The sequence below is a fragment of the Acanthopagrus latus genome, chromosome 16, assembly GCF_904848185.1.
Source record: "Acanthopagrus latus isolate v.2019 chromosome 16, fAcaLat1.1, whole genome shotgun sequence".
NCBI lineage: Eukaryota > Metazoa > Chordata > Actinopteri > Spariformes > Sparidae > Acanthopagrus > Acanthopagrus latus.
The window spans coordinates 8397068-8415586 of NC_051054.1; the positions used below are offsets into that span (position 1 = coordinate 8397068).

The window sequence follows — 18519 nt, forward strand, 5'->3', positions numbered from 1 at the left end:
ATCTAACCTTTGCTGCAAGATTCCCCTGGAAAATCTAGTCAATACTTTCTCTGCCGAGGTGAACATTTTGTGCAGCCCTGTCTCCGAGGGCTGACAGTATCAAGATCAGAGGCAGGTTTTGGAAGGAAGCTGACAAGATAGGGGGCACCCGAGGCGGTGAACGATGCCTCGCATCCGGACCTGTGGAGGTCAGTGGAGGAGATCACGTGCTGCTGCATGTACATGACCGAGGCCGACGACTCTCCTGAGGTTTGTCTCACTGTGGCAGTAATGAAGAAGCCCGATAACCTTTGTCTTGACATTTTGCTCCGTGAGTCAGAGCTGCTTTGGGAAGATGTCACGCACAGAGGATACCGTTGCCTCGGAGGGGCGTAACAACTGCAAAGCTGCCATATTTAGGGCAGAAATTGTGCATTAAGCCGCCGTGACGCTTCCAAAATAGTTTGTGCTGAGAGTCAGTGTGGATACCGGCAGATAAGGTGTTGACTGAGGAGGGGAGGGAGCAGGCTTCACTTAGTTGCAGAGAACAGAAGGCCAGTTCCTACCAGCCTCTCGCTGTGTCACATTTGGTTTGTAAATATTAATCTATTGTATAATTACCCGGCGCTGGCCTGCCTGCTCTCACATGAAGGGCCTATGAGTCAAAGATGCTGCTGCTGAATAATGCAGAGCTCCTTGTGGCTCTGCCTCCAGTTCAGAAAGCCCGAGCGCTGTCCCTGTTTGTTGACCCTTCCAGGTTTCCACTCTTTTATCAGAGAGGAGGCACGCTCCGGATTGTGTGTCAGTCCGTTTGAAAAACCGTAGCGTGTGGTGCTCCCAGCCTCCATCACAGTCGGCTCTCTGATACTGTCTGCTCTGCTGACATGGCATCTGCTCCCTCCCACCTCGCTCTCTCACAGACAATCGCTCAACACAAGCCCGGTCCTCCAAGGGCGAATCGCAATTTATTACCTGTTAGTCATGCAGAACCGCGGCGGCAGAAGATACAATTAAAAAAGAGGGAAAAAAAGGAGGAATGCTGTCCTGAGCCTGACGAGGTTTGATTCCGAATTGACAAAAATGTGATTCAGCTGGTGGTGAAACAGTTTGTGTTTCCTTCAGGAGCGGTCGATATCTAAGATGTATGAGCTCCTGAAATATTTGATGAAGGGACTTATACTTAAAATAAAAGTTAAGATTAAAAACATTTACTGGAATCATTACCTGCAGAGAAAACTTACCCTGTCAGCCTCGTCACTTCAGCATAAACCTGATAAGAACAAGTCAAGCTGGGAAATAATTCAATGTCATTAAATATGTTCATTGATTTTCATTTCCACTGAATTGGAAAGAAAGGATGATGTTTTGTTACCAATTTATAACATGTTGCCATCTATATTCAGACTCCAAGCTGATTATTACAGCTGCGTTTTCTTATATTGTCATTCATTATCTATGTATACACCAGCCTTCATTGATGGTTGCCCACAGTGAGGGTTATATATGTCGAAAAATACATCAGTCTTCACTAATATTTGCTTCAAACTACATTAAAGTGTGTTACAAATGATCTACTAGATGTATTGATAGGTCTTATAAATGCAAAATAAGATAAATGTGTTAACTTGGATTAACTTGATGTTTATAAATTTAACCTAATCAGCCTGCTCATTGAGATCAAGATCTCTTATTAAAGACAACCTAAGTACAAAATTGTCAGTAAAACAGGAGAAACAGCATATTAAAAGCCCAAAAAAACAACACTCACAAGTCATGAATAACATCGGATCATAAGGCTCATTTTTTAATCAGAATCCAGTTTAATTACGCTTTAAATATTAAATGTGTGAGATGCTGATGCTGGTTCTGAGTGTCTGTCACTGCCGAGTGCGAGCCCGTGCCAGTCCTCTCTCCTCTCAACACATTTTTCATTTCTGTGTGGAGCTCATTAAGGTAATTTGTATGAAAGGTAACATAAGGCCAGGGATTACCGTGGCACTAAAACATGAGTCAGCACTCCGCCGTGACTGGATGAGAGTAACTAATAGCAGGAACACTGAATTATATAAAAGAGACTCTGTTTAATGTGGATCAGTCACATCACGGCCCATATCAAATACAGTTAATGAGGTTGTTATCACTGCTGATGCTGATCCATTGAATCAGACCTGTGCAATCCTAACCAGTGGAATATCTGAATTATTATAAGAGATAAGTTCAAGGATTTAGAAGAGGATTGAAATGTAAGATGTAAGAGTAGAGCTAAAGATTAATATTGCAAAACGATTAGCTTTTCTTCCCATTTACAGCTGGAATTACAATCCGATCTTGCCTTTCCGTTTACACCCAGTGTTTTAAATGTGCTTTTGTTTGCTTCGTGGAGACCAGATCTCTGTTCTCCAGAGGAAAAACCTACGCATCGGTAATTTTCAGGTGGCAGAAAATCAGCCCCAGGCTCCATTAAAAAGTCACAGTTTTTATAAGTTGTCTAGTTAGGGTGAAGCATGTAAACTCTGTGAAACACTGTTTGTGACAAATTCTTAATTATGTGTCCCCCACTTGTAAATTAGGTTCACTTCTGGTTAGGTTTAGCAAAAAAAAAAAGTGTGTTAGATAATGTTTGGGCTTAAAATACCTGTACTGGTCGCCACTAACAGGGCTCAGTATGTCCCAGTTTATAGTATTGTGGCTACAAACACAGTTAAAATTGTCCCAAAGTCAACTTTAAAATATCAAGTGACGTCTCAAACTGCTGTCCCTAGTTTGGCAGCATTTTTCACCTTGCAACTCCACTAATTTGACTTTCTGGCCTCAGAACACAAAGTTTTTTTCAGAATCTCCACCTTTCTAACCAAAATAGGAGGAGGACCGCTCTTTGAGGTACTGTGTCTGAATAAAACATGACGGTATCTTCAAATGCGTGGTTGAAATGAAAGAAGCCCGGGAAAGATGCCAGTTCAGGGCCGCTTGAAGGAGGTTCATGCATCTTTGTCCAAAATGTTGCACGGACCGTCAGGTGGAGCCAGGAAGCTCTCTGATGAAGCAGTGGAGTCAGGAGGCAGCTTCTTTACTGATAACCCGGAGATCCAGACATGCGGTGCAGCTCCGAAAGACCTTGTAGGGTCACAGCCTTCCCTGAGACAACCCGAGCAGCTCCCTGACGTGCATTAATATATTACTTTAATCTTACAAGAAACTCAGGCTCGTTCTGTACATTGGCCTGGGAATGAGACTGTAAACTTTAAACATTTTAAAAAAGCAACAAAAAAACCCACAACATTTTATGCAGAACAAGTGCTTTGACATGTTTGTGGAGTGGCCTTTTCCAGTGCAGACCCGCTGAATGTATTTTGACACAATCTTGGAACAAGTCGCGCAGAGTATTTTATGATATCATCGCTTGGCAAAAGAAACCCCTCGACACAAGCGAGGTAGCAGCTCGAATTAAATCATCACGCCGACAGCTTTTTCTTCTATTTCTTTTTTTTTTTTTTATCAGCTTCGAGAAAGATAAGATTTTTAACACGAACGCTGTTAAAAAAAGGCCGGCTTCGCAGCGTGTTTTGGGCCCCGGGTAGTCAAAGCTGCGGGGGCCGTGCTTGTTGATGCAGCAGAGTTTGAAAGCCAGATTGGGTTTAATGGTCTTAATCATCGCTCGCTCGCTCCTCCAGTCGGATAGCGTCCGGCACCATTTCAGCTCTCCTTCACTCTTCATTGCGGAAGCGCCTGCCTGAGAAGGGACAGCATATGTCCCGTCATCTGTCCACACCATATGCCACACCCATGATCATTTAAAGTCTCATGCCTTATTTGACATTTGCAGTTCGGTGATGAAATGACTCAAACAGGCGTTGGCAGAGTTGCAAATGCATTTGGCAAGCTGCATTTTCTGTTATTCATCTGAATTCATTGTTACGGCCAATTATCTCAGACTGTCTATCAACAGTGGAGTCGAAGCCAAGTGTCATATACAAAGGTCACATCAGTTATGAAGTTTTTACATAATCATTTCTGACTGTATAGACTTTACTTACATAAGAGCTCTTCACATGTATATATGTGTGATGTTTTTTTTTTCTCCCTCTGTATCTGACTTTGGGCAGTGTCTTGGAGAGTCCCAGCCGGCTAGATGAAGAGCACCGCCTCATCGCTCGCTACGCTGCCCGCCTGGCAGCCGAGGCGGGCAACTCCACAGTGAGTGTCTCGCCCGACGTCCCGTGGTGGGCTTTAGTCAACCTGCATTTCACATTTAATGCTCTGACAAGTAATTGCTAGGCGCTTCGCCGAGGCTGGAGGACTTTAATGCCGAAGCTGCAGTGTGAAGACCACACTTGCATTTACAAGTCAGACTGTGCACACCCAAGCAAAAAAAAAAACAACAACTTTGTTTTTAATAAGACAAATAAAGAAAAGGGAGGGATAAGCATTTATTTTATAACCGTTTTACAGCCTTTAAGTAGTAACGCTTAAGATTTCAGTCCTGAGGCCAGATGTATAAACGATGTGTGTGCACAAAAAAACATTTGTGCACCTTTTCATACAATTAAATGGTATATAAAATGGACAAACTTCAGATCACGCATACACTTGTTGTCTAGAAATAGATGTGTGCTGCATTATGAGGTTTACATAACATACGAGGTGAGAGACGCAACGTTTGACTGACTGCGTTATTCTGCGTTCAGTAAAATGTCACTCGGAGGCCCATTTATAAACTTCAAGGAGCCAAATTATGCAAATTTTCGTTTTTATTTATTTTGGGTTACTACTAGAATAGGGTCACACGTTTTAATCTTCACAGAACACATCCGTTTCCTCATACTGTACAGTGCTGCAGCTCCGTCTTCGCCCCTGTGTCTGTTTTAGCTCCCGTCTTTTAAGTCACCCCCTCCTCAGTACCCACTCTGCTCTGATTGGTCAGCTCACACACACCTGAGCCGTGCCAATGTCCCTTTCAACAACAGAGCGGCTGTGCTAGATCACTTCTTATGTGCAAAATTAGCCGCTGGGCAAAAGTTAAGCAAGTTTTCAGGAACAGTGTTTTTTGTGAAGCTTCCATTGGTGTGGACTTTGGGCTTCACAAGACCATTTACATGCACACGAACTGAAATAAGACACTGATGGAAAGGAAAGAATAAAAAAGGGATTATATGTCTCCTTTCATTTGAAGTTATTCCCCAGTTCATTTTCTTTTCATTTGATCCTGAATTGTGAATGACTGAGTCTGTTTCAATATGAGCTCTATAGATTAATCATTGATCGTCCTTCTGACATTTCGTGATGATGAAGAGATAATACCACGTTGTTGGTTCACAGGTTCATGCACCGGTGCTATAAATAGCCACAGCCGTGCATAATGACAGCTGTTTTGATGCCGTTGGAAGAAGCTCGCTGATGAAACGCACCTGGCTGAATTGCGTTGCACTCCTTATCTTCTGTTCTTCGGGTCTAGTAATTGATGGAGGACGCACAGTTATCATTACACAAACAGATGTTTAAAGGATTCTGATTCAAATGCTGCCAAATCACCTTCCTCTATCTTAACCCTGCCAACTTCAAACCAGCAAGAAAAACAGAAAAGAAATACTCAGCTGACTGAAAGTGTCCATTTAAGGTCATATTTGTTCGTTTGGATTTGTACTTTGCTGTCTGCCTCTTAACGTGGAGGGATAAAGGAAAGCTGCGGTGAGCTTAGGCTCCTGCTCATGCAGAAACATAAGAAGTCTCCTGCAGAAAGTCATTACTGCCCACCGCAGTCAGAAGGTAGCTGCTGTTGTTTGACTTTCGCTCTCACGTTGTCGTTAATGCCGTTTTCGTGATTGCTTTTTTTTTCAGCAACAGTGTCCTCCGTCAGACCTGGGTTTCAACTTTGATGCCAATAAACAACAGAGGCAGCTGATCGCCGAGCTGGAGAACAAAAACAGGTACGAATTATCATTTAAACATCAGTTAGATAGGATACATATCTATTTAGGTAACATTACTTGTCTTGAGTATTAATTAAGTCTGCTATCTTTCTTCTTCTGCTACCAGACCTCTTAGATTAGCAGTGACTAGTCACCCTTGCTGAGAGTAACGGGCTGTCAGCATCAAGAACGCTAATTATAACAATGACTAAAAATAGATCATGTAAAAATAAACTGTTCTGTTATCACAAGAGGATGGCAGAGTCTACAACAATTATAACGACAACGACAGTGGCGAACGATATCAGTGGGATCGCTTCCAGAGCGACAAAGACAAACGACAGAAACACTGACAGACGATCGAAATCCATCTCAATTTTCAGGGATAACAGTCAGCTTCATTTTGGGGACATTTTCCAACAAAATAAGGTTTCAGGACTGCTTAGATTTTTTTTTTTTTTACTGTAGGCAATCTCTACTATGTTTGCAAAATTAGGAAACACTTTTCAGATTATCTACTCTAATAACTCAGATAATGAGTAGAGAACAAACTCATAGTGGGGACTTCCTATTGTTAACTAAAGGCACCACTAGCAACATGGCTACTGCTAGCAGTTTGGCTACAGTCTCAATCAAAGAACAACTAATAAGATGGGAGGTTGTGTTACTTCCTGATCTAGTAGAAAAGAATGCCGGTTTTGAACCGCCTCGTGTCCCGGCGGTAAGTGGAAACACATCATCAACTGGGGAGCAGAATTTGACACAAAGAAATCCATCAGTGGGGGGTTTCTTTCTCTTTTTACAGCGGAGAGGTTTCAGTTATTCTAGTTGTTCCACTGTTACTTGGGGATAGCAAGCAGAGAAAACACCTCCTGTTCCTTCCTCTGCCGCTTCCTTTGTGCTGTGATGTGACACGAGGAAAACACGAGCCCAATCTCAGACTGAATAGCGTAGTGAAATCGAGGTTTGTAGGGAACCAGTGTACATGCGGATGGTGTCGTTCCTCTACAGCCATTACATTGTGCAGTTACTTCAGGAAACATCAAAGCAAAAAAATTGTATATTGTCAGTTTAAGGGAAGAATTTAAGTATTTCCTGCACCACTGATGTCGAGATAACTGATTTACCAACTTATCTATTTAGGGAGATCCTGCAGGAGATCCAGCGGCTGCGTTTGGAGCACGAGCAGGCCTCTCAGCCGACCCCGGAGAAGGCCCAGCAGAACCCCACACTTCTGACCGAACTGCGGCTCCTCAGGTATCGTCCCTCCTCAGCACCACCACTGCAGGAGCATCCTCCTACAGACAGCAGGAACAAAGAGTCATATATTAAGGAGCCCAAGTAGTTAAATCCCTTCAGGGCTGCTGTATTTATGAAGACCAGACTCATTCTTCAAGTAGAAATAATGCCTCGCTAATTCGGGGGGATGCTTTTGAATTAGCTCCACCAGCAGAGGTGGGGGAATCTGTCATGCTGGCAGGACGCTGGGACCCCATGGGTTCAGTTCTTGGAAGAGAGGCGTTACCTCACTTGTTGCCCCGAATTACTCCCTATTTATCAAAGTCTGGCCTGAATAATGAATCAGCAGCAGGGTTTATGGTCAATAGCCGTGACAAAGATTTCAATTTGATATTCGAATAATGTTTTATGGCACGAATTATTGCAGAAGATATGCAGTTAAAGCAGAGGATTTGAATTTCGGAGTTTAATCCACAGCACAGTTGCTCTTAGAGGATTGTTGTATGCACAGGAATCTGTAATTACATGTTTGTTTGTTTTTTAAACATAGTAATTAAATTGTAAGATAATGAGCTTTCATTACTGGAGGATGCTTTCACTCCACCGCTTATTTCTCCCAGTTTAATTCCAACATGTCTAGAAGCATTTTTTGGCTCACCGAGCCTGTTTGTGATTCAGGTTTTTAGACCAGGATATTATCAAGTGGTAATTATTTCATGGCAGGCTGTGCACTGTGTTTGGAAGCCAGGCTGGACGGCTCCGATATTGCCTATATTCAGCCCGGGGACACACGGCAGAGCGGAGGTGTTTACAGTCTGCAGAGGTTTGGGAGGTTTTGAGGGGATAAATCCAAACAGACTGACGATTGCTAGTTTAGTTTTTGACAGTGCAGTTACACACTGTGAACACCAGAGGATGATAATAAGCCAGAACCTGAAAAGAGCTGGGCAGATATTTGCAGTAACCAAAGGTTTCTAAATTCAAATTTTCCAAGTCATGTCAGTAAATATGTCGTAGCTGCAGAGTGAGCGATGCTGCTGAGATCATGTTTAGTATGCACTGAGAAACGCGGCCTCATGCAGATAAGATGATTAACAGTCACAATAAATGAATAGCTAATCAACTGTACACGTCTCCGGAAGCTCTCAGCGGTCCAGCTCATCATTTTTCGTTCATAGAGATGTCTCGGTGTCAGGTGCACTGCAGCAAATCAGAGTTATTTATGTTTAAGTTGAAGTATTAATGTCGACCAGTAGGAAGCTGCGTCCTGCCGATGTTAAATGTGGAGCATAAAAAAAGCCAGTTTTTATGCTGCAATACTGTAGTTTTCCTTAAAAATAGAGTAAATGGTAACTGTAAAATGAAAGACTAGAAAAGGGACGGTGGGAAAAATCAAAATGATGCATTTGTGGGATGGATTTTGTAGAAAATTGGAAATGTTAGGGCTTTAATACAATCATCTTGTGGGGCAGATATTGTATCAGAATGAGCAGGTGTGAAAAATCTCACTTTATCAGTGTTAAGTGAACCAATGGCAGATTAATAACGAATAGAGAAATACAGATGGTACATTTATAGTTAATTAACTTTTTTCAACCATTATTTCACTGTCAACAAACAATTAAATGCCTAATAAACCATTTATTAAGCAATCATAAACATAAACATTTGTAACTTTGTAATAGTCATCCAAATAATGTATAGATAAACAACACAGTAATCATTAAACAAAGCATTTTGCAAGCATGCAACATCAGTTGCAACTTTTCAACAAATAATTGTTTAATAAATGAATGTAGCATTTGATTCAACTCATGTTACCTCTTGCAAACTGCTTACAAAAGCTTATATCTGCACAGGCATCAGGGAGAAAATCTGCATTAAATAAAATCATGATTCCCTAAACTGTAACTGCTTTGTTAAATTACAGAAGTTTGTTTACTTCTGCATCAGTGACTTTCTTTTTATGGGTCCTGTATGCTGAATGTTGTGTCTGTGGAGAACAATATTTCTTGTACATAATGCACCAAGTGTGTGTTGTGAGACTTGCGTACAAAGAACTTGATTTTTTTGTTTCTGCTGCAGACACAGGAAGGACGAGCTGGAGAGGCGCATGTCGGCGCTGCAGGAGAGCAGACGGGAGCTGATGGTGCAGCTGGAAGGACTCATGAGGCTGCTGAAGGTAGACCGACCGCCCGTTTCTAGAAGATTATAAGTGTGATAAAAAAAAGCCTATTAATGAATTGTCCTTTGTCCTAAATTCTTCTTTAGCATTGACATGATTCTTGTTTGCATGTTTGATGAAGCGAGATGTCGGCATGTTTGACTCTTTAGCTCCGAGACATTCCTGCAGTGTTCTTAAGTCATGTTAATGTGCCATATGGTGCATGCAGGAATCCCTTTCTTCTCCTTCTCCTTCTTCTACTTCCTCCTTCGCCACTTTAATTCTGTTGCTCTCACTCTTCTTGCTCTCTCTCACTGCTTCCCCTTTGCTGGCTGATAGGATGAGGAGCAGAAGCAGGCTGTAAGTTGCCCCTTAATTCAGTTTGTAAAGGCTCTAGTCACAGCACTTAGTTTAATGCTACTCCAATCACAGATGTGATCGAAGGAAGTTTTTATAACAGATTTAAGAAGGATGTTAGGACGATAACAGGATTAGGCTGTTTAACTGGGTTACCCTAATCTAGTCCCACTCCACCGCTTCCTTGCTCGCGCCAAAAGAGAGCTAAATCTACAGACTGCGACACAAACTTTGAAAGTTTTCTCAGGTCCTCGGCCCAAACGAGTTGAGGGAACTGTGTTTTTCTTAGCCCAAATGTCAAGGACCTGTTCCTTTCATCGGCGCTAACAACCTCCCGTCTAATGTGACTGCAGCCTGTCTGGCCATCTGCTGCCTGGCTTCGAGCCATCGACCTGGGCCTGCACCAGTCCCAGAGACACACAGCGATCATTTCTCTGCGAGATATATCTCTCGTATCAGCGCAGGCCCCAGTCGCTCACCCCTCACATGGTTCTCATTACCCGCTCGATGCAGTAAAGGTGCACTACAGAGACTGCGGAGTACAGCCAGCGAGCCAGTTTGGGATTTCCAGGAGTTTTTTTTTTTTTCCTGCCCTGTTTATTGTTTGTTGTCCCCTGTAAGGATTAAGTTCTTTTGGTCACATCTGTGTCTGTGTTTGTTTTAATAAAAGTCATCTTTAGAGGCAAAAAAAAAAAAAGGCCAAGTCGTGTCCCCAAAGCTGCAGTCTGTGCATCCTCCACTGAAATGTTCCAGAACTGGCTTTGTTGATGTGAAGATTAATTAGACTCTCTCTCACTCTCTCTATCAGAAGCCCAGATTCACAAAAAGGTGTGCACATGGAAGATTAGCCAGTATGTCATGAAAATAACCAAATATGGCGCGTTATTTACTAACACCAAAAAGTTGCCTGGTAATTGGTCAACTAGTCCTTTTGTGTTAACACTGTGCAGAAGACATAAACATGTTCCAAGACTAACTTTCCCCAATTTTTTAAAAAAGGACTAAAATTAGACACATTGCCATGTGTTTTGTGGAATAACTAGACCTGAGTTTGAAGAGAAAGTGAGACATTTTGGGAAATATGCATTCTTTCCTAGAGTTAGATGAGAAGATCAATACTACTCTCACGTCTGCACAGCAAATACGAAGCTGCACCCCTGCAGTCAGTTTGTCTAGATTTGCATTAGCAAGTGGTAACAGCTAGCCCGGCTCTGTCCGAAGGTGACAAAATCGACAGACGGGCACCTCCTGAGCTCACAAATGTTCATGTTATATCTCTATCTGTTGTGGCTCCTCTAAACAGAGCCTGGCTAGCCGTTATCAGCCTCGGCTAAGCTGAGAAACAATATTATTTTCCATTTGTATGTTAAACTCTCTCTACTGTAACTATAATGGGTGGTTTTGTGTTGCAGTCCCAGTCTGGAGGCTCCCCTCATTCTTCCCCCAGTCACGGTGCAGGCTGCTCCATGCCCATGCCCATACGCTCCACCTCGGCTGGGTCCACCCCGACCCACACGCCGCAGGACTGCCTGGCCGGGGTGGGAGGGGACGTGCTTGAGGCTTTTGCTCAGGGTGAGAGTGCGCCGACACCTGAAGATATTTTAGTGATCACTTCCTGTGATAATAAAGTGATTCTAGGCTGCCTTTTTCTTCATATACTTTGACATGATTGCAGCTGCAAGACTAGAAATTGTGTCTCTTGTTTTATAGGTGTACCTAGAAATCTACGGAATGATCTATTAGTTGCTGCTGACTCAATAACAAACACAATGTCATCGCTGGTGAAAGAGCTCCACTCAGGTTAGTTGAAACCACATGTTTCAGTCTGTTTTATCATCTGGATTATGTTCCATTTTTTTGACCGTTTTGCTTCCTGGGTTATTTATTAAAGGGGAATTCTGGTATTTCTTTAAAACAGGGCCCTTTGATTTACACGTGCCAAAAGTTTTTGGATCGCTCCAGCAGATCGCATCAGCGAGGCAGCAGTGACAGTGAAATCCTTTGAGGCAACTATGACTGTCAAAGTTGTTTTTGCCACTGACAGGTTGAGGTTCTTATTCTAAGTGTCTGACAGTATTACAGAAACAATTCCTACGGAAATAGACCTTCTTGTGAGGTAATAAGATTGCTCAAGTCGCAACCTGAAGTCTTGCGAGAGGCGAGTTTTTGCAGGGAGACAACAGTGACAATGTGAGTCCACTCTCAGGACGAGACTTCTCCTTGAGTCAGATGTGTAAATACAGGACCAAGGTTTAAAAATACCATAATTCCCCTTTAAGGTATTCTGCGTGTCATTGTGTTCTCTACATCAGACGTCTTTCTCGCACTTTTGTCATTCTCACACCTGATTCTGATGTTGCCCTCTCTGTATTTGAGCCAACACATACTCACCAAAAACATTGTTGCTGGTTTTAATTTTGAAGTGGATGACGGGGCAGACGAAGAGGAGACCAACATGAGGAACGGCGGGGACAGAGGTAGGTCTTACTAGTTTCCGGCTTTAATCTTTCAGAGCCAGTCATAACATATAGAGTTCGAAAACAGGATGCAAATGGTTTACTCAGTATGCAAAGCCAAGAACAGCTGTGGTTTTGCTAATGTATTTCATTCTATGACCTCAGCATCAAGTAACTCATCCTGTTATTTTGAGATTTTGAGGAGATCATGATAACAGGTAAATTATGTCATCTTACAAAACATCCAAATAAAATGATCTCAATAAAATGTGCTAATAAAGACACAGTTGTTTCTTCATTTGTTGGATTGGGAACCGCAGCTAAACATTTGCATGACTCCTTTATCAGCTTTTTAAGTTCCTGTTTGGCTCGTTATAATGAGCTCCTGCTTCAACCCTCCATCCAAAGTAGGAAGGCTTCAGAGCACGCAGCCAGAGAGTCACTTTTTAAATTTTATTTTACAAATTAATTCAGACTAAATTTGATCTTCTGTGTGTGTCTCCAGGCACAGTGAGAGTACCGAAGCACTGAGGACCAGACACCATCCCACCCTGTAAGGACATACAGTCATCAACTGGGAAGAATCAGTCACAACAACAACAACAACAACGACCCCTGGCATTAGCACGTAGAGTAATGCATGCTGTAATCAAACAGGATTTCACTATGTGAAAAAAAAAACAAAAAAACGTTTCTTCACATCTGCAGGTAGCAAGATGTGTCTAATTAGCGAGTGTGTATGTTGTCCTGTAAACAAAAAAAAAAACTGCTGTAATTACCCGATGATTTCCCTCATGACTGCTAAGGAATGGCTTGCTGTGCTTTCTCCCCCGACCGTTCCATCGCAGCAGATCATTCTGTATATAAAATACTGTAAAACACACACGAACGTGGCAAAACGCCCCGACATGAACGTGACCTCCTGTCACAACATGCGCCCCGTCATTGCTTTTGTATGATTAGCGCTAGTATTATAATTTCCTCTTTTTTTTTTCTTTTTTTTTTGGTATCAATTTTGCATGAAGTTGCACTCATGTCTGGATTTTAGGTACTGTACCATGCTATGCCAGCTCTTTGTGGGGTTTATGACGACGGCTGGGGGTGTCAAAAGTGTCCTGCCTCATAATTCACGCTGAGTGTGTTTACGTGCACATCCATATTCTGAAGTTTGTTGAAGCTGACTTGCCGTGTCACCGTGAGGATGGAGGGTCAGCAGGGGACTACAGGAAGTCATGAAAGAGAAATGGAAATAGCTAAGCACACAATCCCTCCTATAAAAACACAATTTGATCAAACAGAGAAGATATATTTCGCAACAGTTGCAAGTAGGTTAATTTTTTTTTTTTTACTGTTGGACGGAGCCATGCTAGCTGTAGCATGCCACCCATTTCCAGCCTTAATGCTAAGCTAAGCTAACATTCTCCTGGCTGTCCCAAACCGATGAGCGTTTTTTGTTTTGTTTTTGTTTTTAGTTCAATTTCAGGACGCAAAATGTGTGCAGGGGTGTCTGTTAACGTAGCATGAAGAAGGAACCAGGAATAATCACCGGCAACCAGAATATTGTGTGCACGTAAACACACTCAGCGAGTCACACACTATACTGCTGCTACTGTGCTCTCAGTGAGCCACCCTTGCAAATAAGAGGGCTGCGCAATTAAGGGAAACCAAGGGGCTACTTAAAACTGAAATTGTCTCTTCCCTGTGAGAACTTAGCTGAACACACCTGACTAGCTGGTAGCCTCAGTATTTATTGTTTCAAGTGTAGGGAAGCACCTCAGGATGTAGTACTGAACTAGGCACTGAGTTTTAGTTGTGTGTTACAAAATGAACACTTATACAGTATGTAAGGACGTACGGTCGTAGTAAGCAAGTAGGAAAATGCTTCGATAGCTTTATTTAGTTAAGATTAAAGAATATTGATCATGTTTATGCGCAATGAAGGTAGGTGCTCAGGGACTGCAGAGCTACTCTTGATTGTATGGTAGTCACGTCTTTTCACTGCTGGACAACACTGGCCACATGTTAAAGGTGCAATGTGTAAGAATGGGCCACCTGTCGAGGATCACTCCAAACAAATGGGTAAGCGCTTCAGCTTTCTGTGGCTGCTGTTAGGTATTCAGCTCAGTAAGGGAGGGACTGTAGGCAATTACACTGTGGGCAGCGGAACCGGGTTCAGCAGCCCTCCCCCCCAGTGAGCACGGCCAGATCAGGACCCAACAGGGCTTAAGTCAACATGTGCTAAGGTGATCTACAGTGGCTCTGACCAGGACTCCGCCATCCTCATACTTTACAAGGAGTACTTTGATTGCCACTGACTCCAAAAATGACATATATCACCATTCCCAAAACAAGATGACCTTTGCAATGTACTAGCGAAGCACCTACATTCGTCGTACACTCACAGTTTCATTGGGTGACCAAGAAAACTACTTGGTTGGGTTGAAGGAAACGTCACGGTTTGGGTTAAATTAAGTACGTAACTTACGCAACTTCAGTTCCTATTGTACCTACGTGATGTGCGAAACTCTACATGATGTACGTTACGGAACTTATCTTTGTTGGTAATTTAAAGTAACTCACTGTTGACTTTCACATAACCATGATCGCCCTCGAAAGCAGACTCGTCTCTGTTTGCATATCTCTGCCAGACTTCCTCCTTTGCGTCCTTTGCTGAGGACGGCCTAGGGACAAGGCAAGCAGTGGACAAGAGAGGTGCGAAGAGCATAACAAGCAGCGCCTTGAGCCGTGAATTTAGGATTTATTTTTACTAAACCAGTGTTGGTGATGGTTGTAAAAATGCAAAGTCACACAAACAGAAAATTAAGTTTAAGTTACAGTGGGCTCCACTATCAGACTATTGGCACAAGACAGAACGAGCTGGTGCTAACTGGTTAGCATGCTAACCTCAGTAGATATTTCTGCAGGCACAATACATAGTCTCGTCTTCGGCACAACGTCAAAACTGTTATTATCTCACATTTCATTAATGATATTAGTTATACTGGCCACATCTTATACATTGCACCTTCAATAGTGGTTAAAGATGGAGGGTTTCATTCTGAAATATACATCCACTGTTATTCACAAATAAGTCATTTGACTTGCCTGAGTTGAAACTCTAATTCCATCGGTCACCTTTTTCTGATTTTGGAATGAAACTCCTTCGATATACAGAGGAAAACAACAGCAAGTGATACAACGCTGAGCAAAGAATGTGGATCATCAGAGGGAGAGAAGTTTTTTCTGAAGTGCTATTTGGTGAAGCATGTTGTTGGATATAGTTTGTCTGTGTGTGAAATTAGTGTCTTTCACGGGAAAAGCAAAGCTGTCACAGAGGTAGCTCTTTGTCTTGAGTCAGACTGCGATCAGGTCAAAGTTACCTTTACATTTTTTGTCTTCTGGTTCTATGTCTTTCTTTGTCCTTCAGGGTAGCCGTACATCTCAAATGAAAAATGAGCAATGTTTGCTTTTTAGCGGGAAGAGTTGCAGAACGGTACGTGATGCTTTCAAAACGAGTTGTGTGGTAAAATCGGGCTGAACGGGACTGAAAACTTTTTTTTTCTTTTTTTTTTCTCTGACATTTGTACAGTAAGCCTAGCCTAAAAGCTAAGTATAAAGTTTCAACAACCTGTGACACTGTGTCGAGAAAAATAACAAAAAGAGGCTCCTCTGTTATCAACGTTCTAAATGTGATGTTTTCATTCAGTTCTCTGTTCCGCTCTGTGTTACCATCATTGTTTATTATTCTGGTTTACAATATAAGTGGAGTATAGTTAATGTAATGAGTTTGTCAAAATGCAGATTCATGTGCATACTCACAATTGCACCCAAACATACAAATTCATTTTAAGCGCTGGCTTTAGCGGAAAAGGTCCAGAAATTGCTAAAAGGCAAAGAAAGGAAAAAAAAAAAAAAAATCGTCTTCCCCTTCAATCTCGCCATGCATTTGACGTCAGAAGTTAGCTTTGTTTTCGTTCTTTCAGTTTGTGCCTGTAGCGGTTCTGTAAAGTGCTGTATAATGTAACCATTCTGCAGATAAGATGATCTATCAGCCTTTAATGTCTGTGACTTTGTAGAGTTTTTTTTTTTTTATTTATTTATTATAAATGTGAAACTGATGCTCAGCCTTTACATTTGTGCCAAACTGTTTGCAGACATTGTGTGTCACACAAAATTACAGGTATATATCAAAGTATATCTGCATTAGTATGTTGTTGTTGCCCATAGTTTATTCACAGAATGCCTGGAGATGTTTCACAGTCAATGTTTTTTTTGTTTGTTTTTTTCTGCTGCTGGAAAAAAAAACTTGCATTAAGTATATTATAAAGACACATTCCAAATCTTACTGATAGACAGTCACTGATGTCATTTTAGCCAACATGGAGGCAATACTGTATACCCTGTCGGAACAAACTCGGGGTAAACACAAATAAAACGCAGCCGGTCACACGGAGGTGCGTACATACATTGTGACCCTTTTATTGTTTGCAGAGAGACAGAGAGGACGACCTCGACGACGACGCTCCCCTGATGTTATTTATCTATGTATGTGTTCTGTACGGTTACGCTTCTGGTACACATTTGTTTCTCATGTTGATTTTACAGAAACATAGTTTTATGTCACAAAGCCACTGTCTTTTGTAAATAAATCAAATGTGAGATATATTAAAAAGATTTAAAATATGGCTCCGGCGGGTCGTGTCGTGATTGTGAGTGTGTATTTTGTGGATTCATCTTCACCAAAAGGTCCCTCAGTCAAACACATAACATCATTTATTGGGGTTGGAAAGTGATAGACGAGATCCTTTCCCAGTTCATGTCACCGGTTTTATCAGAGAAGAATCTGTTAAAACTTGTATTACATTCATGGGACCTTGTAATGTAATCTGGCTTCTTTTGGGGCGGATAAACACTGCGTGAGTAACAGGAATAAAAACAAATGATCCCGGGGCCAAGCCTCGGCTCGCTGGGGTTGAATGCACCTTTGTACAGCCCTCATACTGATTACAGTCTATCTGATACGACTCGGGCACACTTGTTTAAGGAAGAAATATTGTGATAACACTTTATTCGTGTTAAGTCTGGGCTTGTCTACAATTCTTTCCCCAGTCTTGGAAGTAGCAACAGGCAAGCAAATGAAACACACTGTTATCTTGGGTCATCTTGGGGGTCTCTTTGGGTTTGAACACTGTTGGATTTTTATGCAGAATTATATCTTTAAATTGAGACTGATGAGTTTCACTAAGTTCCTTTTGGTATGTTAAAGTAACACTGAGGTAAAATTTCCCCCTATCTCCTATCCCCTATCTACGTTTGTATTTCTTTGTTGTGCTTGCTTTTGAGTTGCAGTCCTTGGTTCCACATGGACACTGAGGTAAATAAAACACTTAAATCAAACTGTGTCTTTTGTGGCTGACCTGTCCCCTGTTCATGTGTTGTCAAACCCTTCCTTCTAACATATCCACCACATGAAAATGCCCCCTCCTGCTTCATTTACAATCTCTGGCCTTTTCCCTGCAGCTTCAGGCTCAGACAGTGACGAAAGAATACTACCCAGGTGAGATGAGGTTGAGACACTTTGACCTTATCAGCATCCTCCTCTGTGGGTTTCGGGGAGCAAACAGCCGGCAGCGCGCTGCTCCCGTCTGTAGGTCATGTGGCATCTCGCCGCTCCTGCTGTCCTCATGTGAACCACTCAGTGCCACTGACTCAATGAGAAAGAGGAGACGCCGCTGCTTCCAGATCAGTGAACCACATCCGCCCGCTGCACACACATTTCCTCTGTCTCCTTCGTTGCCCCTCAAAAGCACTCAATCTGCCTCACACAGGGAGTTGCCCTGAGAGCCTCCAGCCGCATCTGGGCAACCTCACTGCTGTCTCCGTCTAGTGGGCGTGAATGGGATGAGCGTGGCGGGCCGCTGCAGGGTTAATGGGCTGAAAGTGATAAGAGATTTGATAACTTGCTCTGGCTGCACTCTTCTAGGAAATGAGGTGAAGATGTGGAGCTAGATGAAGTTTCTGCTCGGACGATCAAATGAATGATAGTGCACCAGAGGAGCTACATACTCCTACAGCTGCTTTGATGTACAGAGTCAAGGCTGCATGACTTTTCAGTGCAGGGCACCTGAAAAGTCTGATTATCTGTTTCAAATTACACATCCAGTACTGCTTGTTTGTGCATATTCAACAATATTTTTATCAAAACAGTGTCAATATCCTGTTGTTACAAATACAACTCTTTGGAAGGAGGTGGCTCACTTTTAAAAACATAGTAATATTTCCAAACTATATCTTTAATTTTATGTGAAGTATGACCTCTGGGTACTTTATACAACACTGCTAAAGCTATCCAGTAAATGCAGCCTAGTAAAAGTACAATATTTACCTCCATATATATAGTCGAGTAAGAGTATAAAGT

The 18519-nt window shown here is 42.2% G+C and overlaps 1 protein-coding gene across 5 annotated transcripts in view; it reads left to right on the forward strand.

Moving 5' to 3' along the window:
- dtnbb (dystrobrevin, beta b) overlaps positions 1-16787 on the forward strand; it is a 35979-nt gene extending 19192 nt beyond the window's left edge. For 3 of the 5 annotated variants that reach the window (XM_037072487.1, XM_037072490.1, XM_037072488.1), the window contains 9 exons: positions 4083-4173; positions 5815-5903; positions 7029-7142; positions 9210-9306; positions 9628-9648; positions 11058-11217; positions 11356-11445; positions 12069-12122; positions 12607-16787. In XM_037072487.1, the coding sequence (XP_036928382.1) occupies positions 4083-4173; positions 5815-5903; positions 7029-7142; positions 9210-9306; positions 9628-9648; positions 11058-11217; positions 11356-11445; positions 12069-12122; positions 12607-12632 (742 nt within the window). In that variant the 3' untranslated portion in view covers positions 12633-16787. The remainder of the gene's footprint in view (positions 1-4082; positions 4174-5814; positions 5904-7028; positions 7143-9209; positions 9307-9627; positions 9649-11057; positions 11218-11355; positions 11446-12068; positions 12123-12606) is intronic. The other 2 variants (XM_037072489.1, XM_037072491.1) reach the window with 1 other exon arrangement.
- The last annotated feature ends 1732 nt before the right edge of the window (positions 16788-18519 follow it).